This window comes from Hemiscyllium ocellatum, chromosome 15 (genome assembly GCF_020745735.1).
Source record: "Hemiscyllium ocellatum isolate sHemOce1 chromosome 15, sHemOce1.pat.X.cur, whole genome shotgun sequence".
NCBI lineage: Eukaryota > Metazoa > Chordata > Chondrichthyes > Orectolobiformes > Hemiscylliidae > Hemiscyllium > Hemiscyllium ocellatum.
In genome coordinates this window covers 59699828-59726820 of record NC_083415.1, presented here as the reverse complement: position 1 = coordinate 59726820, position 26993 = coordinate 59699828, and the positions used below count along the sequence as shown (strand labels likewise).

General features: G+C 45.3%; 1 protein-coding gene across 1 annotated transcript; it reads right to left on the bottom strand.

The window, feature by feature from the left end:
• Window positions 1-4427: 4427 nt before the first annotated feature.
• rem1 (RAS (RAD and GEM)-like GTP-binding 1) lies at window positions 4428-26320 on the bottom strand. Its single transcript, XM_060836165.1, has 5 exons — window positions 26212-26320; window positions 20898-21289; window positions 15693-15769; window positions 10964-11168; window positions 4428-5309 (listed from the first exon to the last, which is right to left on the bottom strand). The coding sequence occupies exons 2-5, from the start codon at window positions 21262-21264 to the stop codon at window positions 5032-5034; spliced, it is 927 nt and encodes a 308-aa protein (XP_060692148.1). The 5' UTR covers window positions 21265-21289; window positions 26212-26320; the 3' UTR covers window positions 4428-5031.
• Between the last annotated feature and the right edge of the window lie 673 nt (window positions 26321-26993).

Genomic DNA, 26993 nt, shown 5'->3' with positions numbered 1-26993 from the left:
CTAGTTGTATGACTATGAATTTTCCTTTCATATCCATTATATGATTAAAACCCATCCACATAGCAGCAGTGCAGGTGTACTGACACCATGCAGATTGGGGTGCATGAGGCAGTATCCCATTACCTTTTAGAGAACGAATTGCGGTGGGTGATTAATTCATTCACAGAATACAGGCCAGAATTTATCAAAGATTTATAATAGTTAGGAATTTGGGAATAACAATAGGGTGACAACTCAAAGAAGATTCTGATGAGGAGTTATATCAGACTTGAAACATTAACTCTGTTTCTCTCTCCACAGACCTGCTGAGTTTCTCCAGTATTGTCTACATTTAGAACAGAAGGGGAGGTTAGAGGATGAGGGAGATTAGAGATCACAGATGTTGTAGAACAAATGCAAAGGTAATGGTTGCAGCAAAGTACTTTTACAAGTGTAGTCACTGAAAGAAAATGCAGCCAACAATTGCACACAACTAACGAGGTGATGGGTGCAGATAACCATCTTCCACGCAGATTATAGGTAATGGAAGAAGACAGAGGGTCGTGGTGGGGGTTGTTTTCAGACTGGAGGCCTGTGACCAGTGGAGTGCCACAAGGATCGGTGCTGGGTCTACTACTTTTCATCATTTATGCAAATGATTTGGATGTGAGCATAAGAGGTCTAGTTAGAAAGTTTGCAGATGACACCAAAATTGGTGGTGTAGTGGACAGCGAAGAGGGTTACCTCAGATTACAACTGGATCTTGATCAGATGGGCCAATGGGCTGAGAAGTGGCAGATGGAGTTTAATTTAGATAAATATGAGGTGCTGCATTTTGGGAAGCAAATCTTAGCAGGACTTAGATCTCATGGAATACAGGGAGAACTAGCCATTTGGATACAGAACTGGCTCAAAGGTAGAAGACAGAGGGTGGTGGTGGAGGGTTGTTTTTCAGACTGGAGGCCTGTGACCAGTGGAGTGCCACAAGGATCGGTGCTAGGTCCTCTACTTTTTGCCATTTACATAAATTATTTGGATGTGAGCATAAGAGGTACAGTTAGTAAGTTTGCTAGAAAAGCGCAGCAGGTCAGGCAGCATCCAAGGAGCAGGAGAATTGACGTTTCCTGAAGAAGGGCTCATGCCCGAAATGTCGATCCTCCTGCTCCTTGGATGCTGCGCTTTTCCAGTAACACATTTTCAGCTCTGATCTCCAGCATCTGCAGTCCTCACTTTCTCCTGTAGGAGGAAACCAAAGCAAACTCATATAGACACAGGGTGAATGTGCAAACTCCACACAGACAGTCACCAATGAGTGGAGTTGAACCCAAGTTCTTGGTGCTGTGAGGCAGCAGTGTTAACCACTGAACCACTGTGCCGCCATTCCAGCCACATCTGAGCCAAGGTTGCCACCAATTCAGGCCAACTTTTCTGTGGGATAACTCTACAATTCTCAGGTATTACTGTGAAGATTGCAAATTGAGGAAAGGAAACAGAGCCTGGAACAAAATGTTAAAAGCTACGGCACTATTTTCAGGAAAATCTGAAGCAAGGCCATGAGGCCATGATGAGAAGTTGACTGTGAGCCATTGTTGGACTGAGTAAATATGGTCAATAAGGAGAGTGTGCAAAGTGCAGACAGTTCTTAGGATGACTTATGATATGGACAGCAGAGTTTAATCTTAGCATCCGGTGGGTGAATTCCAGTGATAATTCAAACATTGGTTACCTGAAGAATAGAGCTGCCCATCCCAGGTTTTACTAATGGATGTGTGAAGTCCAAAAGCAAGGTCACTCTAAAACTCTGGTTTAGCACCAACTAGAGTATTGTGTCCAATTCTGAATACTATATTTTAGAAAGGATGTTATAGGAATCACAGACAACAGCTACATGGAGAGAATGGGAAAGCCAGCCTGTTTTCCTCAGAGAGGAGAAGTTTGAGAGGAGGTTTAACAGAGATGTCCAAAATCAAAAGGGGTCAGCACTGAGTAGGTTGAGTGAAACTGAGGACTGAAAATGTGTTGCTGGAAAAGCGCAGCACGTCAGGCAGCATCCAAGGAATAGGAGATTCGACGTTTCGGGCATAAGCCCTTCTTCAGGAATGAGGAAAGTGTGTCCAGCAGGCTAAGATAAAAGGTAGGGAGGAGGGACTTGGGGGAGGGGCATTGGAGATGCAAAAGGTGGAAGGAGGTCAAGGTGAGGGTGATAGGCCGGAGTGGGGTGGGGGCGGAGAGGTCAGGAAGAAGATTGCAGGTTAGGAGGGCGGTGCTGAGTTCAAGGGATTTGACTGAGACAAGGTGGGGGGAGGGGAAATGAGGAAACTGGAGTGAAACTGAGGACACCAATTTATAAACCAAAGAATGAAAGGTAACAGAGGGAAAGGTTTTTTCATGCAGCAAGTAGTCAGGATCAGGAGCCTGACAGCGCAATGGAGGCAGATTCAATCGTGGCTTTTGAAAGGATGTTAAATAATCACAGGGTTATGGGATAAAAAAACAGGAAGTGGCACCAGCTGAGTTGTTCATGTAGAAAGCCAGCATGGGAATAAAGGCCAAATGGCCTCTTTCTCCACTGGAACCATTCTACAATTTTGCACAAGAAGCACCAGCACCAGGCTCTCTACCAATCAATAAAATCACAACCAAACTTTATTATCAACCCCATGGCTTTGCTCTATCCCCAACATTTTTTAGTGACCAGAGATCTATCAATCTCAATTTTGATTGAATCAATGGGTGTGCATTGACAGCATGAGAAGATAAAGAATTCCAAATATTCACAACCCTTTTGAACGGCGGAATGTCTTACTTTGCAGCTTTATGCTGGGCTACAATTGCCTGCTACAGATTCTCTAACCAGAGGGAAACAGCATTTATCTTGTCAAACCCTCTCTGGGTTTTGTGTTTCAATGCGATCACTTAATTCTCATTCCTCTAAACTCCAGGATACACGTAATCTCTCCTCATAGAACAACTCTCTCAACCTAGTTAATCCTCTTCTAAGGATCAGGACCTCCTTCTGTAGATGACAACTTTGTTAGATAGAATTCAGACCGTGCTCAGTTCACAATTGCTTAAACACTGTAAGGTTGCTCTGATTATGGGTTTCCAATGATGTGTTTAACTGATTATAGACTTCAGTCTCTGCTGCTGTAAGAACACAGGAATGTATGAAGTTTCAAGTTTGAAACAAGCTGAGAAACAATAACTGCTGAATGTTTGGGAGGCTCAGCAGACTATCACATGAATATTTGTCACTTTGTGCATTTAAAGTGTAGCAAAAGATTGTTAAAAAGGACTCCCTCCAGACTAATGATCAGAGAAATGGCTGGAATACCAGATCATGTCAGAGGAAAGGACTGAGGGCAGGAGTGTCAAATCACAGAATGCTCCAGGACGGGGAATGCTTTTAGCTCATTGTTTCTGACCTGGTAATTCAATCAGTCCCAATCCTCCGCTTTACGCTGTACACCGGCAATCCCTTGTCATGGATTACCCAACTCCTTTTTGAAAGCTCCAATTGAATCTGCTTCCACTGCTCTTTAATGCACAGAGTTTCACATCATAACAACTTGTTATGTTCAAATAAACTGCCCTCATCTATTGTTCACTTCCTTTGTATCAAAATATGGTTTTGAAAAACGGTATACTATATGGTATACTTTGCTACAGGAAAGGAGCTAAATATTTGCAGATTGTGTTAAAATAGAGAGAATGAAAGACTTAAGCCTTACTTTTGAGAATGAAACATCCCTGTGCATCACATCTGCAGCAGGAGCTTTCTTGGACATTAGATTGAAAAGCTTCGGAGCTGGTTCAGGATTGGGGAGAAAACGTCAAAGCTCCACAGGCTAATACTGAGATGCATTGGTTGAAGTCTATTTGAGGAATCAAGGTTTGACTCTGAGAGCCACATATCATGGTTCCTTCTTCCTCTGGCTGGAATGAACAGAGTCCTGCGCTCTGATTCTACCTGATACGAGAGATGCTTTCTTCCAACAACTTTCCAGCCCCCTTGAAGCAGTGAAACATGCTCACACTGGACACTATCTTCATCGCTCAGGAGAGAGGCAAGCCATTAAATTAGGCTTTCACTATCCATCACTGGCCTGATCCATTGGAGGATCACTCATTCCAAGTGAAGTTGATCAAAAACAGACTCAGCAATCACAAGTACCAACACTCTGGTAGTCCTAACAGAGTCTGTCTGTTAATAGTTCTACATGGAGAAAGTAACAGCTCAGTTGAGCTTCATTTGCTGCAATGAAAAGATTTTGCATAAGGTTTCCTTCAAAGAGCTAGGAGCCACATGATTACATTTAAGAGCTAGGTTTAAATGATATTAATATTTCTTACACCCAATCTATCATTATTCTAGATCTCACTAAAGTTCATAGAATTATAAGGTTCTAATTCCCTCAAATGTTATCTAAATTAATTATCCAAAATAAAAATCATTACATATCTTATCGCATACCAAATCCCCACTCCCACTCCAAAAAGCCCCGAGCCCATGTCAACGCTGCAGATATAAAGATACGCCAACTTGGATTTCAGTCTTTGTATCAAGTGTGAAGAGATTCATCACACCAATTGATAAGGTAGGATTTAGATCTCAGTTATCTTCAAGAATCGGACTTTCACTGAGCAGTACTGGACTTAAGCAGAATGTGAATGAGGCATTCCACACCAAGGAAACACTGTCAGCAGCCAGGAAATGAAGGTGATCAAAGTACTAATCAGCAGAACTGTCCCCACAAATAAAAACCTTATCATGTGTTTGCTTGGTTTCTGTCACACACGTGACAATGATGAACGTTATTGCTCTTTAATGTAGGGACAGGTTCTTGAATTTCCAACAAATCCCCAACCTGTCGGTCACCAAGTCTCAAACATTCACTAATCTTCAGTAAATCTTGTTTTCATCATTGGGGTTCAGTGACCACCGGCTCACGCTGATGAGAGAGGCCAGAAAAGGAACTTTGTCTTGAATTAAACAGTTTGTTAGTGTTGCTCCTGTCCAACATTGGCTTTGCAAGCTTCCTTTTTGGATATTTACAAAACCGACAGGTCGTGACAGGATTTTGACCTGGCCCTCAGAGCCATCTTCTTGTTGTTTTTTGCCACAAACTTGTCCAGAAAGCGGCGAGCTCTTTTGGTGATGCTCTCCCTCCTCTGGTGATTGGCCATTCTCCTCTCGTTGGTCTCCTTGCTGTCCTTCCTCAGCCTAATCTGCCGCACGATGCCTTCAAAGAGTTCCGTCACATTGTGGTGCAGAGCAGCAGAAGTCTCAATGAACTTGCAGTCGAAGACCACAGCACACGCACGGCCCTCTGAAAACAGAACAGAAAACAGCTTTGCCTGTGTTTGCCAACGCTCTCTTGTGTTGTTATTAGATTAGATTCGATTTCCTACAGTGTGGAAGCAGGCCCTTCGGCCCAACAAGTCCACACCGACCCTCCAAAAAGTGACCCACCCAGACCCATTTCCCTCTGACTAATGCACCTAACACTATGGGCAATTTAACATGGCCAATTCACCTGACCTGCACAGCTTTGGTGTGAAATTTATTATCGTACACCAGTCAGTGAGTGCAGCAGGACTTGGACACTAACACACAGCACACAATTACCTGGAATCATAAAACCCCGACAGTATGGAAGCAGATCATTCGGGCCATCGAGTCCACACCAACCATCTGAAGAGCATCTCACCTGGACCCTGCCCCTCTACCCTATCCCCATAACCCTGCATTTCCTACGGCTAACCTACACATCCCAGCACATTATGGATAATTTAGCATGGCCAATCCACTCTACCCTGCACATCTTTGAACTGTGGGAGGAAACCAGAGCACCTGTTGGAATCTCACGCGGAGAGAATGTGCAAACTCCACGTAAACAATCAAACCCTGGTCCCTGGTGCTGCGAGGCAGCAATGCTAACCCCTGAGCCACCGTGCCGCCTGTCTCAATTCTTCTGCTCCTCTAAATGAACGGGTTACTTATGCCTGCAAACGCGGCTGGATTAATTGAGGATATCTGGTCAGCATGGACGATTTGGGCCGAAAGGTCTGTTCCTGTGCTGTCTAGCTCAATGATTCTCTCTCGAACATCCTCGGAGGTATCTGTGCTCCTCCAATTCTGGCCTCTTGTGACTCCCCGGATTTGAACTATTCATCGAGCAGTGGCATTGCCTTCAGCTGACTGGGTCCCAAGCTCTGGAATTCTTTCTCTACATCTCCCAGCTTCTCTATCTTACTGCAGCCCTTTATGATACTGTTTGAAAACTACCTCATGAGTTTGGTAATCTGAGCAGCGTTCCCTCTAAGTTGCATGGCCACACAGTCACTGGGAATCCCCGTGGAGGTAGGCCGCCTTGCCACTGAATGATCTCCGCTTCTGTTTGTCTCCTCAATATCATCAAAGACCAGGACACTGGTTGGGCCACGTTTGGAAAATTGTGCGTAATTCTGGTCCCCTGCTGCAGGAAGGATGTTGTGAAACATGAAAGGGTTTGGAAAAGATTTACAAGGATGTTGCCAGGATTGGCTATAGGGACAGTCGAGAGTGTGGTTTTGGAAAAGCACAGTCGGTTAAGCAGCATCCGAACAGCAGGAACATTAACGTTTCGGGCATAAGCCCTTCATCAGGAATGGCTTGTGCTCGAAACATTGATTCTCCTGCTCCTCAGATGCTGCCTGACCTGCTGCGTCATAGAGTCATGGAGACGTACAGCACGGTAACAGATCCTTCGGTCCAACTCGTCCATGCCAACCAGATAACCCAACCCAATCTAGTTCCACCTGCCAGCAACCGGCCTGTATCCCTCCAAACCCTTCCTTTTCATATACCCATCCAGATGCCTTTTAAATGTTGCAATTGTACCGGCCTCCACCACTCCCTCTGGCAGCTCATTCCATACACGTACCACCCTCTGCGTGAAAACGTTGCCCCTTAGGTCTCTTTTATACCTTTCCCCTCTCATCCTAAACCTACACGCTCTAGTTCTGGACTCCCCGACCCCAGGGAAGAGACTTTGTCTATTTATTCTATCCATGTCCCTCATGATTTTATAAACCTCTATAAGGTCACCCCTCAGCCTCCTACGCTCCAGGGAGAACAGCCTCAGCCTATTCAGCCTCTCCCTATAGCTCAAATCCTCCAACCGTGGCAACATCCTTGTAAATCTTTTCTGACCCTTTCAAGTTTCACAACATCTTTCCGATAGGAAGGAGACCAGAATTGCACGCAATATTCCAACAGTGGCCTAACCAATGTCCTGTACAGCTGCAACATGACCTCCCAACTCCTATACTCAATACTTTGATCAATATAGGAAAGCATACCAAATGCCTTATTTACAATCCTATCTACTTGCGACTCCACTTTCAAGGAGCTATGAACCCTTACTCCAAGATCTCTTTGTTCAGCAACACTCCCTAGGACCTTACCATTAAGTGTATAAGATTTGCTTTCCCAAATGCAGCACCTTGCATTTATCTGAATTAAACTCCATCTGCCACTTCTCAGCCCATTGGCCCATCTGATCAAGATCCTGTTGTAATCTGAGATAACCTTCTTCGCTGTCCACTACACCTCCAATTTTGGTGACATCTGCAAACTTACTAACTTATACTTCTTATGCTCACATCCAAAGTAGTGGACCCAGCACCGATCCTTGTGGCACTCCACTGGTCACAGGCCTCCAGTCTGAAAAACAACCCTCCACCACCACCCTCTGTCTTCTACCTTTGAGCCAGTTCTGTATCCAAATGGCTAGTTCTCCCTGTATCCCATGAGGTCTAACCTTGCTAATCAGTCTCCCATGGGGAATTTTGTCGAATGCTTTCTGAAGTCCATATAGATCACATCTACTGCTCTCCTCTCATTAATCCTCGTTGTTACTTCTTCAAAAAACTCAATCAAGTTTGTGAGACATGATTTCCTACGCACAAAGCCATGTTGACTATCCCTAATCAGTCCTTGCCTTTCCAAATACATGTACATCCTGTCTTTCAGGATTCCCTCCAACATTCTATATCTTCCTTGTCCTTTTGCACAGTAAATACTGATGCAAAATACTCGTTTAGTATTAAAGAAACAAGTTGGTTTGACACAATAAAATTCAAGGTACCCATTTTAGAATGCTAATTAATTGAACCCAATTTCTTGCCATTGCCTGGAGCCTGTTGTGGATTATCCTTACAGCTAGAGTCAGCAAATTAAAGTTGTAAGGTACAATTGCGGATTTGTGCATGTGGTGGCAGCCACAGTGTAGGCACATCTGCAATACCTTCCCAGTCAGCACAGGAGTTATAGGGGAAGAAACATTTGTCTAATTTAAGAGGGGACATTCCCTTATCATTTCAATTGCACCATTTGTTCACCAGGCCACCCAGTAGCAGCGTGAGAAATGCTTGCTTTGCCAGTGATGCCCGTGTTCCATGAAGAAAAAAGTCAGGATAAGAAGAAGTCAATGTGTGAATGCGTGATATCTTGTCCTCCCTTTCCCCATCTGGCTCTCCCAGAGATTTGAACATGTGAATGACTTCCTTGATTGTGCTGAAGGAGTTTCTGGACATTTCCTGAACTCATGCTCAACAGAATCTGAGCTGCAGACGCCATCGCGAATAGGCCAAATGAAATGGTTGGTTAGAACTTCAAATCTCAAGCAACCTTAATGGTGACAAGTTATTTTTGTAATGTTCCTTTTTGTAGACGTTTGAGCTGTTTGAGGAAAAACTGCGTTTAGAATTCTTTGTTTAAATTCCTGGTTTATGATGTCACTAGACGAGCAATTACTTTGCTTGCAGCCAAGAGTTTGAAGCCACCCAGTTAGAGGCTATTTTTAACCAAGTCTAGATTCAGGACACATCCCAGTTCCTTACAAATGAAAACGTTTGGCACTCTATGTAATCCTAATAGCAGTAACAAGCTCCTACTTCATCACATCCTTTGCACATTCTTGTGCAGTGTGAGAAAAACCCAGAATTAATAAATCTAGGTCGAGGTACCCAGTTCTGAAGATATTTGGCTCCTAGGAAGAGATCCCAAAGCCATCCAGCAAATATCCGATCCATCATCTGCAGCCACTTCAGTTATGGCCCAGCAAATCACAGAATATCTGTTGTGTGGAAGGAGACCATTTGGCCCATCGAGTCCACACCAACCCTCCAAAATAAAACTCCCACTCCCGTAATCCCACATTGCCCATAGCTAATCCATCTAACCTACACATCCCTGGATGGGCATTTTAGCATGGCCAATCTACCTAAATCGCACATCTTTGGACTGTGGGAGGAAACTGGAGCACCTGGAGGAAACCTCAGCAGAAACAGGAAGGATGTGGAAACTCCACACAGACAGTCACCCGAGGCTGGAATTGAACCCTGGCTCCTGGCGCTGTGAGTCAGCACTGCTAACCACTGAGTCACTGTGTCACCCCAACTTCTCCATAAGTACAATTAAAGGACAATGGTAAAACTGGGTCGGGTGGAATGATCGTTTTGTTTCTTTTGGAGTGGGTTGATTTATTAAAACTGAGGCCCCTTTAAGGCTTTTTTTGGTCTCATATTCTGGTAACTTGCTGATTTATTCGTATAGTCACAGTTATCGTTTAAAAATAAGGGGTTGGCCATTTGAGACACAGTGTTGAGAGTCTTTGGAATTCCCTTCCTCAAAAGGGAGGGGATTTAAAATCTCTGAATAGTCTTAATGCAGAGGTACGTAGATTCTACAAAGAGAATGAAAAATTATTGTGGGTTTGCAGGAATAGAGGGCTGAGGTTAATGTCGGATCAGCCATGATCTTATTAAATAGCAGCAGTTTTGAAGGGCAGAGTGGCTTCCTCATGTTCTTTGTTCACACGTTCGTGTAGCTTCAGTGGTAGCAGGTTATTGCATAGTTGTGCAGCTTATAGGGAACACTGGGGAAATGCAAATATGGGATAATTCTGAAACACTGCGTTTGGATCAAACAGTGAGTACAGTGAGAAAGGGTTAATCAACATTGGTAACTAGTAACTAATACACTTAACTCTGTCCTCACAAACATGGCAGGTACCTCTGTCCATGACGGTATCAGAAGGAGTGACCACCACAAGGTCCTAGTCAAAATGAAGTCTCAACTTCACACTGTGGATATCCTCCATTGTGTGTTTGGACACTACCACCAAACCAAATAAGACTTCAGACAGGATCTAGCAACTCAAAGACAGGCATTCACCAGGTACTGTGGACCACTGGCCACAGCAGAATTGTATCCAATCACAATCTGTAATTTCATGGCCAGGCATATCCCCTCCCACACTGTTACTGTCAAACCAAGGGATTAACCCTGGTTCAAAGAAGAGTACAGAGGGACTTGCACCACCAGGCATACCCAAAACTCAGATGTCGACCTACAAAACAGGACTATCTGCCTGCCAAACAGGGTCAAGTAATACCACAGCCAACAGATCTGACCTAAGCCTGCAGATCCAGTTATAGAGTCATTAAGATGTACAGCACCGAACCAGACCATTCGGTCTAATTCATTCACCAGATACCTCAACCTAATCTAGTTCCATTTGCCAGCACTTGGCCATATCCCTCCAAACCCTTCCTATTCATAAATCCATCCAGATGCCTTTTAAATGTTGTAATTGTACCAGCCTCCACCACTTCCTCTGGCAGCTCATTCCATACACGTACCCCCCTCTGCATGAAAAACTTGCCCATTAGGTCCATTTTCAATCTTCCCTCTCTCAACTTAAACCTATGCCCTATTCCAACAAATGGGAGTGAGCAGAGATGGAATAGATTTCTCGGATCACAATGCATTTGGAAACCAATCGGAAGCAGCCGCATAGTTGCATTTGTATAGTGCCTGGACCATGCCTGGCCATGAAATTGACTGAAGTGTCTGAGGTGGGTCAGGGTGGCGTGCTCCAGTATGATACTGGTCATCGTCCTGTATTTGAACCCATGTACTAGATGTACAAATTACCCTCGACTGAGACCTCTCGACACCGAACCAGGTCACTCTTGTTGCCTACTAAGATGATAGGGATGTTTTCAGCCTGCCGCATTCTCCGAAGCTGGATGCGAAGCTCTGAGGCACTTTCAAAGCTGGACCGGTCAGTGATGGAGTAGACGATGATGTAGGCATTGCCCACCTGCATACAGTAATCCTGAACCCATGGCTTGTCATCCTGGAGAGAGAAAAGATCAGAGGGGAGGGGGGTTAAAAACTACACACAACCATTTGCGTTCACAGTTTATCAAATTCCCAAGTTAGTTCCTTCCACCATCCTTTCAGGCATTGTGCTCCAGATCACAACAACATCACTGTGTTTAAGACATCTCCTCTCATCCCTTCCTCTATCATCGTAAAATCTGTGTCCTCTGGTTACTGACCCTACTGCCAGTGGAAATTCTTTCCCTCACATTCCCACGTCTTCCTCAGCATGCTGCAGTGTCCCACGGAATCCCAGTGTAAACTGAAGGAACAACATCTCATCTTCAAGTTAGTCACTTTACAACCTTCAGGATTTAATACTGAGTGCCACACCGTCAGATTGTGAACCCGATCTTATTCTTTCCTTTTCTTTTAGCTTTATTTGTTGCATTCTCTGTCACCATGTTCTCTCTCCCACCCTAGAGGGACTGTCTGTTCTTTCCAGTGTGGCAGTTAGACACACCATTGTTCTGCCGTTCCCACATTCCAATCACATGGAGAGGGTAAATAGGCAAAGTCTTTTCCCTGGGGTCGGGGAGTCCAGAAATAGGGGGCATAGGTTTAGGGTGAGGGGGAAAGATATAAAAGAGACCTAAGGGGCAACTTTTTCACACAGAGGGTGGTATGTGTATGGAATGAGCTGCCAGAGGAAGTGGGGGAGGCTGGTATGATTACAGCATTGAAAAGGCATTTGGATGGGTCTATGAATGGGAAGAGTTTGGAGGGATATGGGCCGGGTGCTGGCAGGTGGGACTAGATTGGGTTGGGATATCTGGTCGGCATGGATGGGTTGGATCGAAGGGTCTGTTTCCATGCTGTACATCTCTGTGACTCTATGATTCTATGATATAATCTATCAAGTGGGGGACACCGATGTTGGATCAGGGTGGATAAGGTCAGAAGTCAAAGGACACCAGGTTATAGTCATAGACTCAGAGATGTACAATACGGAAACAGACCCTTCGATCCAACCCGTCCATGCCGACCAGATATCCCAACCCAATCTAGCCCCACCTGCCAGCACCCGGCCCATATCCCTCCAAACCCTTCCTATTCATATACTCATCCAAATGCCTCTTAAACGTTGCAATTCCACCACTTCCTCTGGCAGCTCATTCCATACACGTACGTCCAACAGGTTTATTTGAAATCACAAGCTTTCAGAGCACTGCCCTTTTGTCAGGTGAAGTTTTCACCTGACGAAGGGACAGTGCTACAAAAACTTGTGATTTCAAATAAACCAGGACTATAACTTGGTGTCATCTGACTTTGAATTATCAACACCCTTTCTCCCTCATTCCACCCCACACACCCAGCCCCACTTTAAATGCTGCCCCCTCCACACTTCAGTTCTGATGAAGATCCATCTAGATTTGGGACGTTAGCTTGTTCTCTCTCCACAGATGCTGTCTGACCCACTGTGATCTCCAGAGTTTGATGTTTTCAGAATAGTTTCCAGTATCTGCAGGAAAGTGCTCCTTATTTCTCCTGGCCAATTTTGTCAAATCCCTGATGTGGAACCCATGGGAACAGGTACTCTGTTACATCGCAATGTGTAAACACAGACGCACCCTCAGGCTCTGGAAATCCCTCCTAACAATGTAACACAGATATCGAATTTGTAACCGAATATGACACAATTCAACATTTACAAGCAAGGTCCCAGGAAACGCCAGTGATGAGGACAGATTGAAGAAGTTGGGACTGTTCTCCTTTGAGAGGAGACTTCATGGAGATTTTCAACATCGTCAGCAGATAAAGAGGAGCAGTTCCCATGGGTAAAACAATAAAGAATGAGGGGACATAGATTTAAAGTGATATACAAATATGGGGAAGACAATGGCCCAGTGTTATTGTTGCTGGACTATTAATCCAGAGAGTTGAGAGTGTGGTGCTGGAAAAGCACAGCCGGTCAGGCAGCATCCAACGGGCAAGAGAATCGATGTTTCAGGCATAAGCCCTTCATCAGGAATAAATCTCTCCCCTGTTAATCCAGATACCCAGGTTTGAATCCCACCACAGCAGGTGTTGTCATTTCAACACAATAAAATTTGTAAGTGAGAGTTTAATGATGACCGTGAATCCATTGTCGATTGTGGAGAAACTCATCTGGTTCACCAATGTCCTTTAGGGAAGGTATCTGCCATCGTTACCGGGTCTGGCGTACGTGACTCCAGACCCACAGCAATGTGGTCGACTCTTCACTGCCCTCTGGGCAATTATGGATGGGCAATAAATGTCATCCTGGCTCATAACGTCCTCATCCCGTGAATGAATAAAACAAAGTAAGGATGATGTGGGAAAAACCTTTTTCACAAAGTGAGGAGTTAAGCTCTGGAACACACTGGCTGGAAATATGATGGAGGCAGATTCAGTTGAGGTACCAGGAGGACATTGGATGGTTATTTGGACAGAAATAACATGCAGGGGGTATGGGGAAAAGACAGAAGATCAGCACAATGCAGGCAAGATGGGTCAAATGGTCTCCTGCAACAATTCTTTAGTTCTGTGGCACCCTCTAAGCAATTTGGGAGTCTCGAACATGTCTCAAGTACAGGTTAAAGGTCTTTCAGGACTTGTCACTGCTCCAACATGGTAACCAGTGTCCTTCAGGTGGAAACAAAAAATGCTAGAGATCACAGTGGGTCAGGCAACATCGATGGGAGAGACAGCAAGCTAACATGTGAGTCTAGGTGATATGTCACATTGGAAGTGGACAACATCCAGATCTCATTACGCTGATTTTTCACTGCGAAAAGAAGGCCACATGCTTGCCTCTGTAAACAGTAATTTGGTTGATCCGAATGTGGTTATTGCTGGGAAAAGAACACACGCCAATGAATCAACACTCTCTTCTCTTCCGTATGAAATATGTTGTTTCACTCAACACTGGCATTCTTGCAAGTTGTCCTGATGAGTGCAAGGTGAAAAGCTTGGACAAAATGTGGCATTTGTCAGCAGAGGTCTTCTTGTTATGTGTCGATATTAAAACAGACAGCAAGCTGTGTGAACACGTTACCAAGTGGTTGGATAGGGCACATAAGAAATGGGGCTAATCGGAGTTTCTGACCTGAGTTGAGAATTCAGTGGAACGGGCATGAGGTAAAGGAACAGTTATTTTTGATCGACTTGTTCAGAGATGTTGGGTCACACAAAAAACACAAAGTGCTGGAGAAACTCAGCAGGTCTGGCAGCATCTGTGGAGAGAGAAACAGAGCTAGTGTTTCAAATCCATTCTGATGAAGGAGCACTGGATTCAAAACACTGTCAATATCCTGCAACTTCCTTCCTAATGGCCTTAGTCATAGAGTCACGGAGATGTACAGCATGGAAACAGACCCCTCAGTCCAACCCGTCCATGCTGACCAGATATCCCAACACAATCTAGTTCCACCTGCCAGCACCCGGCACATATCCCTCCAAACCCTTCCTATTCATATCCCCATCCAAATGCCTCTGAAATGTTGTAATTGTACCAGCCTCCACCACTTCCTCTGGCAGCTCATTCCATACACGTACCACCCTTTGTGTGAAAAAGTTGCCCCTTAGGTCTCTTTTATATCTTTCCCCTCTCACCCTAAACCTATACCCTCTAGTTTTGGACTCCCCCACCCCAGGGAAAAGACCTTGTCTGTTTATCCTATCCATACCCCTCATGATTTTATAAACCTCTACAAGGTCACCTCTCAGCCTCTGACGCTCCAGGGAAAACAGCCCCAGCCTGTTCAGCCTCTCCCTGTAGCTCAAATCCTCCAACCCTGGCAACATCATTGTAAATCTTTTCTGAACCCTTTCAAGTTTCACAACATCTTTCCGATAGGAAGGAGACCAGAATTGCATGCAATATTCCAACAGTGGCCTAACTAATATCCTGTACAGCCACAACATGACCTCCCAACTCCTGTACTCAATACTCTGACCAATAAATGAAAGCGTACCAAATGCTTTCTTCACTATCCTATCCACCTGCGACGCCACTTTCAAGGAGCTATGAACCTAAACTCCAAGGTCTCTTTGCTCAGCAACACTCCCAGGACCTTACCAACAAGTGTATAAGTCCTGCTAAGATTTGCTTTCCCAAAATGCAGCACCTCGCATTTATCTGAATTAAACTCCATCTGCCACTTCTCTGCCCATTGGCCCATTTGGTCAAGATCCTGTTGTACTCGGAGGTAACCCTCTTCGCTGTCCACTACACCTCCAATTTTGGTGTCATCTGCAAACTGACTAACTGTACCTCTTATGCTCGCATCCAAATCATTTATGTAAATGACAAAACGTAGAGGTCCCAGCACTGATCCTTGTGACACTCCACTGGTCACAGGCCTCCAGTCTGAAAAACAACCCTCCACCACCACCCTCTGTCGTCTACCTTTGAGCCAGCAGTTCAAGAAGGCAACTCCTCACCACCTTCTGAAGGACACCAGGGGATGAACAATAAATGCTGGCCCAAAGCCCACATCCTGCCAAATAAATCAAAAAAAGCAAAGCATATTACCTCAGTTCCCCAGGTATCCATTACTATCAAGGTTGTATCTTCTCCATCAACAGTTAAAGTTCGTTCATATGTGTCTTCTGTAATAAAGAAGCAACACAGAATAATGAATGGTATGGGGTACAATGTGAAAAAGCAGTGTAATCTGGCCCCATGCCCATAAAGAGGCATCAAGTACTGTCACCCTTCAATCACCTCATTATTCTGTACCAGGCCCATTCACCAGCCTCAAACTCCAAAGGCCTCAATGCATTGTAGCCAGGACTGTGAGGAGCTGGGAGTATAGTGGAAATGTCCCTGGATCAGCAAGCCAGGGGCCCAGGGCCAGGAAGAAGCTGTGGATGGAAATTAAATTCAATGAAAATATGGCTGCAGTAGGGCTCTTGTGGTTCGCTGGTAGTGTCCCTACCTCTGATCCAGAACATCCAGGTTCAAGACCCACCAGCTCCAGAGCTGTGTAATAACATCTCTGAACTGGCAGATTGGAAAATATTAAAACAAACATAGCTGGATTGGAAAGTCATAGTAATGCTGACCACAAAGCTATCATTGGTTGTTGTACTAGAGTAATCATTCTTCTGGAAGCACTTCATTGGTTAAAATTAGAAAGTAACTGTCTTCTCTTGCCTTTATAAGTCAAAGTATTGAGTAGGGAGGTTATAGGGCACTCTTTATAAATGTTAGCTGGAGTAATGTGTGGCGTTCTGGTTGTCACACTGACACAAGGAGGTGATTGTACTCAAAAGGGCCAGAAGAGATCTTCCAGGATGCTGCTTGGGCTGGAGCTATTCAGTTGTGAAGAGAGACTAGGTGAGCTGCCATTGGTATGTGTGTGAGTGTGTGTGTGTGTGTGTGGTGCAGTGGGGTCACCTGTAGTGTAACATGAACCCAAAATCCTGGTTGAGGCCATCTCCTTGGATACCAAAATTGGTTATCAGCCTCTGCTAGGACACGTTGTGTTGTTGCCTGTCCCGAAGTCCGCCTTGAGGATGGTCATCCGACGGTCCGAGGTCAAATGTCCTGGACTGCTGAAGTGTTCTGAGTGTGTGTGTGTGTGCATGTGTGTGTGAGAGAGAGAGAGAGACATCATTCTGGTGTATAAAATTGTGAGGGACATAGTTAGGATGAAACTTTTTCCCCTTATATTTCAGACCTTCCTTCAGGAACTTCTGAAGAAGGGTCACTGGATCCAAAACGCTAACTCTGCTTTCTCTCCACAGATGCTGCCAGATCCGCTGAGTTTCTCTGGTCATCACTGGTTTTGTTTCAGTTTTTGAGAATTTGCAGCTCTTTCTTGTATTTTGTGCTGATTTGGAATGTATTGCTGGTTAGAAGCAAATTTAACAGGAAATGACATCACCAACCCAAACAACCCAAACATATAAATAGAAAGCAGGACTTTTCAGCATTGCTTCGCCTGAGGCCCACTGAGGAGGCCCCACCTTCGTAGGGTGACGAAACGTCTGGAAATTAACCTTCCAGCTCAGTGAGTAAACCTACATCCCTGAGCTTCAAATCTTCTCAAAACTTGCAAATGTAACATCTTTCAAAAGGGAATTGGATAAGTACTTGAGGCAACAGAAATTACAGGCAATGAGGAATTAACGGGGAGTGGGGCTGATCATAATGGGCCAAATAGCCTCCTTTTGTGCTGTACCATTCTATGATTTAATGTTTTTATGAGCTACTTTGTAAAATGGGATATTCATGGGAAGTTTAGCTCATCATGTTAATATATAATGAGCTGTCTTTTCCAGTTGTATCTTTCTAGACTTTAGAATCTCTCCATAAGAGCCATGTAAATCTGTTGAGAAATGGTACTTTCCGATATCTGCAGAGGTTTATTATAAAAGGATTCATAAGGATCTAAATGTCTAAAGCATTTAGCTTCTGAAAAGCAGAATCACTTCTGCTTAGCGCATTGTTAAAATTCTAAATTTCCCTGTGGACTGCTGCATGGTAAAGCTACTGAAACTTGGAATGCATCGTGTCAGACATTAAGCTCATGTTTCCAAACATTTTCCACAACTCTATCTGAAATGAGGCTGGAAGAGGGCCCCCCAGCAGTTCTTAATTGCTGTGTCGTTCCTGGGTTCAGCTCTTCTAGAGCCTTGAGTTCAAAGTAAAGCCTGACCTTTTGTACTGGGGAAAGTAACAGCCGATTATATGAAGTTTGCAGTCCAGCAGAGCTCTCCCACTGTGCTATTCCTCCCGGCTTTTAGCACAATTTGTTTTCAAAAAGAAAATTCTTGCTCTCTCCTCCTTCCACCCTACGGTGTGCCTTTAGCTGCTAATGCTAGGTGAAAGTTAGGACTGCAGATGCTGGAGATCAGAGTCAAGATTAGAGTGGTGCTGGAAAAGCACAGGTCAGACAGCATCCGAGGAGCAGGAAAATCGACGTTACGGGCAGAAGCCCTTCATCAGGAATTCTTCTTCAGCTGCTACTGCCAGCGTTCTGGACCCAACTCCCTTAAACCTCTTGGGTTCTCCAGCTCCCTCTACACTCCTGTAACATCCATGAGACACTGTGCAATCCACCCTCACCAACTCTTTCACTGGCTTGGTGACTATTCTTTAACCATGCTGTCCAGATGCACTTTGGGATTTTGGTTTTCAATGTGAAAGCTGGTGGACTTCTAATGTGGCGTTCTGTTTGCTGCTTCTCAAACTGGTGTTATTTTCCCACAGTGAGCACACACATGATTAGGCAGATCTTCTGATCTACATCACTTCTCTTCTGAGGAGATTGCAGGTACTCGTTAACCAGCTAACCTGCTGCTCCTCGTGTAAGTCAGTACAGTAGATCCCCCTGTACCTGCGGGGATATGTTTCAGGACATACTGCAGAAGCCCGAATCTGTGGATAGAAGCGAATCCATTCAGTAAAATGGGAAACGTACCTTTCCGGTAGCCTCCTGGTCCCTGGTTCCAGAAGGTTCCCTACAATATGTTCCCAGCCGCGGTAAACCACGGATAACCAAAACAGTGGAAAACAATTCCACGGATACGGGGATCACCCTGTATGCTACATTTGTTATACATGTCATCGGGTGAGCTATCTGACTAAATGGGGGAAATCACACTGAGCCCAACCTAGTCCTTACCCATTTCCAAGTGGGTATCATTAAATACACAGCAATGCAAGCACACATTTAGTAAAAGCCAGATAAGCTGTAATTTCTCAATAGCTGGACCCACAAAAGGTTTGGGAACTTGATCAGATGCAGTGGATAAAAACTCCAGTTATTCCAACCTTCAGGAATATTGAAGTTTGAATTCCTCAGCATTTCCAGGCAGGGTCAACTATGTATCCAGCTTGTTTAAGGACTTTTATCGCTTTCCTCCATTACCTCATTTGGCATTCTCTTTGTGATTCTAAACATTGAACTGCAGATGGCTCATAAAGTGCACAGAATCTCGAACAGTCGTCACTGATATGGGCCTCCTTCCACCCTGTCTCATCTCACTTTCTAAATCAATTGCTCTCATGAGTGGCATGGACGGGTGAATACACTCAGTCTTTTTCCCAGGGTTGGGGAATCAAGGACTAGAGGGCATCAGTTTAAGGTTAGAGAATAAAAAGAAACCTGAGGGGCAACGTTTTTACACAGAGGGTGGTACACATATGGAATGAGCTGCCTGTGGAAGCGGTTGAAGTGGGTACATTAACAACATTTAAAAGGCATTTGGACAAATACATGGATAGGAAAGGATTAGAAGGATCTGGGGGGGGTCTAGATTAGAGTAGTGCTGGAAAAGCACAGACAGTCAGGCAGCATCAGAGGAACATGAGATTTGATGTTTCGGGCAAAAGTTCTTCATCAGGACTCTGATTTCCAGCATCTGCAATCCTCACTTTTGCTTAGAAGGGTATGGGCCAAGTGCAAGGAAATGGGTTTAGCATGGATGGACATTTTGGTTGGCATGGACCAGTTTGGGCCGAAGGGCCTGTCTCTGTGCTGGAGGACTCTATGACTCTATACTTATCCAGCTTCCCCCTTTAACTGTATCTTTGCCATTCACCTCAATCATTCCCCATGATAGCCAGTTCCACATTCTCATAGCATGCTGACCAGATATCTAAAATTAATCCAGTCCCATTTGCCAGCATTTGACCCTAATCTGTTGAAACTTTATTCAGATACACATCCAGATGCATTTTAAATGTTGTATTTGTACCAGCCTCCACCAGTTCCTCTGGCAGCTCATTCCATACACGCACCACCCTCTGCATGAAGACGTTGTCTCTCAGATCCCTTTAAAATATTTCCCCCTCACCTTAAGCCTAGGCCCACTAGTTCAGCATACCCCAAGGGAAAAGACCTTGTCGATATACCCTATCCATGCTCCTCATGATTTCACAAACCTCTACAAAGGTCACCCCTCAGCCTCCAACATTCCAGGGAAAATAGCACGGAAACAGACCCTTCGGCCCAACTAGTCCATGCCAACCAGGTTTCCTCAACTGAACTAGTTCGATTTGCCTTCATTTGACCCATATCTCTCTCAACCTTTCCTCTCCATATACCTGTCCAATAGTCTTTTAAACATTGTAATTGTACCAGCTTCCATCACTTCCTCTGGCAGCTTATTCCATACATGTACCACCCTCTACATAAAAATATTGCCCCTCAGGTCCCTAAAATATCTTTCCCCTCTCACCGTAAGCCTATGCCGTCCAGTTTCAGACTCTTACCCTGGGTAAAAGACTGTAGACTTCCCTCGATAGCAAATAGATCTTTCCTGAGAGAAAGAGACCAAGTATACAATCAAAATCAGAAATTGCTGGAAAAGCTCAGCAGGTCTGGCAGCATCTGTGAAGAGAAATCAGAGTTAACGTTTCAGGTCCGGTGACCCCCTCCTCAGAACTCTGTGTACAGACATACTCAGTACAGTTGGATTTCCATTGGAGAGAGATGGGGTGATGGAGCACAGATAGGAAAGAGGGAGAAAGCGAAGACTGCAGATGCTGGAGATCAGAGTCAAAAAGTGTGGCGTTAGAAAAGCACAGCAGGTCAGGCAGCATCCGAGGAACAGGAGAGTCGACGTTTCGAGCATAAACTCTTCATCAGGAATGTGGGAAAGTGGAAGTGGTGCACTTTAGCTCTGAGCCAATGGAATGGTGGAAATGACTCAAGGGGCCTTTTGCCCATCTGTGTCATTGAGGGGCTGAGTGGCCATTGCCCTCCCCTTGTGCTGTCATTCTTACCTCCGGAGTGCTCGCCCTGAGTGTCCTGGAACCCTGCAAAGATATTGATCAGACTGGACTTCCCCACTCCAGAATCTCCGAGCAGTAATACCCGGAAGATGCCATAGCTGGAGTCGCTGGAGGCAATGGATTCGGCAGAGTCCGATGACCAGCTTCCACCCTCCCCGTCTGCCGACTGGTACGATACCGAGTGCCCGAAGCTGGGTCTCTGCCAATGGCCGGGGTGCGCCAACAGTTCTGTCTCGGTGTTGAGGCTGCGGAGTTGTTGGGCACACCGGTGATGGGGACGGTGAGCGGACGGTACCGGAGAGCTGGCCCGTCTCTGCAGTGTGCTGTGGCTGTCACTCCTCTCGGTGTTCAGAGTCATCTCAGCGAGAGGGACGGGGGGGACGCTGCAGGAACAAGAGGGGAGAGAGGGGCAGGGAGGGGAAGGACAATGGGAGATCGGATCAATGGCATCAACAAAGGCTGGTTCCTCACCCACAGAATCCCACCATTACACCGTCCCTCTGAGAAAATCTCCACCTTCAATCCTCTCTCTCTCTCTCCACCCTCAAGCGTAATGCAGGAGCAGGGAGCTGTTCACTGACCACAGGATTGCCTCTGGTCCAGGGACCTCCCCCATACCCCCCGACAACAGCACAGTGACCACTCACCCACCCTGACCAGAGCACAGTGACCACTCACCCCCCCTGAGCAGAGCACAGAGACACCTCACACCCCCCTCCGACCAGAGTACAGAGACCCTGCCTCCAATCCAGGCACAGTGGGCACTCCCCCCAAACCCAGACCATGGTTTCTAACTCCTGATGTACTCCTTCCATCGCTCCCTCCTACCCCAGACGTTGATATTGGACTGACTTGGCAGAAAAGACCACGTGCATCTTCCACCATTTCACTAATGGAGCAGTGCAGTAAGAGTGAAGGCAGTGGGTAATCTCAGGCTCATCTCTTTTATTGAACCCTGAACAGACACTGACTCAAAATGAGAACCCCCACCGGGTTAAGAATCGAGAGAACCATACGTCCCTGATCACCTTTCCCCTCTTCTTGTTATTCTCTCGGCAGAAATCACATTGCAAGTCACTTTTATCCTGTTACATTCCCACTCTATTTCGCACACAGTCAATATATTGTTCAATATATCGTTTCAGCTGCATGGCACTGTAATCTTCGGTATAAATTCTGTGTCTAACGGTTTTGCTCCACAGCTGAAGCAGCACTCTGAAAGTTATTGCTTCCAAATAAAGCTGTTGGACAATAACCTGATGTTGCGTGATTTTAAACAAGTTGATGGGTAATCTAACCTTTAACAATGAATGTCACTCTGAGAGACTCTCTTCATTATCCTGAAACGTTTCAGGCTTTCCCTATCTAACTTTCTGACACTCCACTTCAGAAAGGTATTAGGCTGTGTGAAGGGATGTGTACAATCCTCCTTTTACACCTCAGCCAATGGGTAGCCTTCTTTACGTACCTGTTGATCAACTATCTTACCTTCGATTCACTGAAACACACCCAGGATCATGACTAATCATCTAGTAAAACCTCATTTAGTCTTATTATCCTCATATCCCTTGTCATTAAGAACTAGAAATCTATTTGTCTCTGTCTTAAATGTACTCAATAACGAAGCTTATGGCACCCTGCAGAGTAGAGAACGATAAATATTCTGTTCTGTTCTTGTTTAATTTGTAACATTTCCTTTTAATGCTGATGCACGTACAGTCATAGAGTCATAGAGTTCTGATTTGGAGATATCAGTGTTGGACTGGGGTGTTCAAAGTTTAAAAAACCTGGTCTTGTGTGATTTTTAGCCATAGAGTTGTACAGGATGGAAACAGACCCTTCAGTCCAATTCATCCATGCCAACCAGGTTTTCCAAACTAAACTAGTCCCATTTGAGAGCATTTGGCACTTATCCTTCTTCCTATTCATCTATCCACCCAGATGCCTTTTAAATGTTGTAACTGTACCAGCCTCCACCACTTCCTCTGGCAGCTCATTCCATGCATGCACAATCTCTGCCTGATAATGTTGCCCCTTAGGTCCCTTTTAAATCGTTCCCCTCTCACTTTAAACCTGTACCCTCTAATTCTGGACACCCCTACTCTAGGGAAAATACTTTGGCTATTCACTCTAACCATGCCCCTCATGATTTTATAAACTTCTATAAGGTGACCCATTAGCCTCCAGCGCTCCAGGGAAAATAGCCCCAGTCTATTCAGCCTCTCCCTATAGCTCAAACCTTCTTTCAATAGCAGTTTTATTTCCATTACCAGAGCATCAGTTCTGATATTGGCTGTAAATTTGATGAGCAGAGCCCAGAACTCTTTGAGGATTGCTGAAAAAGTTTGAAACCTCTGGTCTTGCACTCATCAGGACATCTGCAAGAATACAAAGTGGGTGGCATGTTGGCTCAGTGGTTAGCACTGCCACCTCACAGCACCAGGGACCCAGGTTTGATTCCTGCACTGGTGGCTGTCTGTGTGGAGTTTGCACATTCTCCCCATGTCTGTGTGGGTTTCCTCCAGGTGCTCTGTTTTCCTCCCACAGTCATGTGCTGGTCAGGTGAATTGGCCATGCTAAATTGCCCATAGCATTAGGTGCATTAGTCAGAGGGGAATGGTTACCCTTTGGAGGGTCGGTGTGGACTTGTTGGGCCGAAGGGTTTGTTCCCACGCTGTAGGGAATCTAATCTAAAAAATAACGAAGTAAAAGGGAAACAACATCAATACTGCATGCAAGGAGAGACAAACCTTACTGAGTTTGCAGATCAAGAGAGATACAGTCTAGAACAAGGGCTACTTAGCATTCAGGTCAGGAGAGACTTCTTTGCTCAGAAGGTGATGAATATTTATCGTTCTCTACGCTGCAGGGTGCCATAAGCTTCGTTATTGAGTACATTTAAGACAGAGACAAATAGATTTCTAGTTCTTAATGACAAGGGATATGAGGATAATGTGACTAAATGAGGTTTTACTAGATGATTAGTCATGATCCAGGAAGTTGGAGCAGGTTTCAGGGGCTGAATGGCCTACTCCTACTCTTCTGTTCCTGTGACAACCATTCTTATCCCCAGGCTCTCCTCCATTTATTACAAGTCCCGTTTCCAATGGCCTAATCCATTCAGTAACTTTTGATCCAATTTCCATTCCAAAACTGAGACTGTTTACACTGAGTGAATGTCTCATGCAGAAATTTGCTAAATGCTTTCTGAAAAACAGAGTAAGTTGTACTCAATGGAAAGCCCTCATCCATTCAGTGAGATAGCAGGTCCCAAAACCACAACCAATTTATTGGAGATGACCAATTTCCATTAAGTCAGTCCCCACTAGAATCTTCCCTTTGGTGCCTGAACTGCTTTTACCACTTAAACCAAAAGACAAGTTGCATTTTCTATTTGTAAAACCTTTTTCCACATTGTCAAATGAGCTAATAGGTGGCACAGTGGCTCGGTGGTTAGCACTGGGACCCAGGTTTGATTCCAGCCCCAGGTGACTGTGTGTGGAGATTGCACATTCTCCCAGTGTCTGTGTGGGTTTCCTCTCACAGTCCAAAGATGTGCAGGTCAGGTGAATTGGCCAAGCTAAATTGCCCATAGTATTAGTGCATTAGTCAGAGGGGAACGGGTCTGGGTGGGTTGCTCTTCGGACGGTCGGTGTGAACTGGTTGGGCCAAATGGCCTGTTTCCATACTGTAGGGAAGCTAATCTAATAGGAATTAGCCACATGAGACTAGGTGATGATATTTTAAAATTTCATTTCTCTGCTAGCAAACTGAACATGGTGGGGGCATAGTCTGAGAATTGGGGAGAATTCAGGAGAGATGTTAGGAAGCACTTCTACACACACACACACACACACACACACACACACACACACCCCACTCGCCCCCCCCCACACACACCCCCACCCCACTCCCCACACACACCCCCACCCCACCCCACCCCCCCATACACCCCAACCCACCCCACCCCCCCATACACATACACACTCACCCACCTCTCCACCCCCCCACACACACACAAACACACACACACACACACACCCCACTTGCCCCCCCACACACACCCCCACCCCACTCCCCACCCCCCCCCACCCCACCCCACCCCCCCATACACCCCCACCTCACCCCCCCATACACATACACACTCACCCACCTCTCCACCCCCCCCCCCCCCCACACACACACACACACACACACAGGGTGGGAGAGGTTTGGAACTCTCATCCACAAATAGCAATGGGTGCAGGGTTAGTTGGTAGTTTTCAATCTGAGATTGTTAAGTAGTTGTTAAGCAAACCTATTAAGGGGTCAGGGCCCAAGTTAGGTTCTGAAGACCGTAGAAAGTCTTCAAGGTGGGCATGCTTGAAAGAAAAGTGACGGTGAGTTAAATACTAAATAAAAACTGAAAGAATTGCACATGCTCTAAATCAGAAACAAAAACAGAAGTTGCCGGAAAAGCTCAGCAGGTCTGGCAAAGTTCTGAGGAAGGCTCACTCACCCCGAAACGTCGACTGTGATTTCTCTCCACCGATGCTGCCAGACCTGCTGAGCTTTTCCAGCGACTTCTGTTTTTGTTTTTGATTTAGAGCATCCAGTCCTTTTGTTTATGTTTTCTCTGAAGAAGGATCACTGGACTCAAAATCTTCACTCTGCTCGCTCTCTACAGAGGTGCTGCCAGACCTGTTGAGATTCTCCTGCAAGTTTTGTTTTTGTTTCAGGTAAATGGAGTCAGCCCAAAGCCCTGATCTCACTGAATGGCCGAACAGACTGGAAGGGGCTGTGATCTATTCCTGTGGCTATTGTTAATGCCAGGAAATAACAAATCTCCAAATATCATGTTCACTCAATAATGCCCCATTGAAACTGAGTTTTAATTTTGCTTTGTTCTCGTTTTAATGATGTTCTTGATGATTATATTGATCCGCCTGCAACAGACTTCTGTGGAATAGTTGAGAGAAAAGTTTCCTATTTTCACCCAGACTCAATCAGTGACGGTACAAATCCCTAGGGGACGGGTGCAAGATGGGTTGCAAAATATCAATGCAACTTGTCCCCACATCGTTCATCGTGATCTTGGCTCTATGCACAGGACAAAAGATGAAAGATGATAAGGGGAAAAAAAAAACTCAATTATAGATTAATGTTCCAAAGAGATCTGGGGTCGATCACAGTGAGATTCCAAGCTCTCTACCCCTCCCCATTACGGTACGATCACTAAATGCTTTCACCTTACTATTTGAAAACAGAAGTTCATCATGAAAATAAATGCAGGCGATATTTGTAAAGTTTGGAGTCTCGGACTTACAGCTCGCTGCTGGAGTTTAAGCCATCAGTTTGCAGTGAGAGAATCAGCGTAGATGCCTGGCTGGAGATTTCATGCTCGATATTAACGCGCCTCTCAGTGAAATGCAGCCCTAACACATTAGCTGCTCCCTCTCTGAAGGATTTCAGATACTGGTCCCCTTTATAAAGCCAGCGCCGTGACATCAGGGGATCAGACAGCGTCAGCTCCTCAGGGGGGTGTGTGTGTGTTTGTAAATTATCTCTCAGACCTCCCAGGAACCACCCCCTCTCCTCTTCTCACACACTCCTTTAAGGCTAAGTCACTCTGTAGACAGGCAGGAGGCTGGAAGAACACAGCAAGCCAGGCAGCATTTGGAGGTGGAGAATTCCACGTTAGGCTTGTAACCTTTCCTCAGGGCTGCCGGGTGGGTGTAGGGGGAGCTACAGATAAAGGGGGTGGGTGCGGGGGCAGGTGGGCAGAGGTGAAGACAAGTAGAGGGTACAACCTGATTGGTCAATGGGAAGGATCAATCACTCTGTGCTAACCAAATCCAACACAGAAGCATAGAAAGCAGGAACCGGAGACCATTCAGCCCTTCGAACCTGCCCACCATTCAACAAGATCACTCAGAAGTCACACTACACCAGGTTATAGTCCAACAGGTATATTAGAAATCACAAGCTTTTGGAACGCTGCTCTTTCACCTGAAGAAGGGGCAATGCTTTGAAAGCTTGTGATTTCAAATAAACCTGTTGAACTATAACCTGGTGTTGTGTGACTTCTGACCTTGCCCACCCCAGTCA

What these genes read in the sequence shown, in the direction of transcription:
- rem1 (XM_060836165.1), bottom strand. Translation starts at nt 21,264, where the DNA reads ATGACTCTGAACACCGAGAGGAGTGACAGCCACAGCACACTGCAGAGA. An exon ending in TCAGGGCGAGCACTCCGGAG is followed by an intron (nt 15,770 to 20,897) that starts GTAAGAATGACA and finishes TCTTTATTACAG; the next exon opens with AAGACACATATGAACGAACT. An exon ending in TCGAGAGGTCTCAGTCGAGG is followed by an intron (nt 5,310 to 10,963) that starts GTAATTTGTACA and finishes TTCTGTTTTCAG; the next exon opens with AGGGCCGTGCGTGTGCTGTG.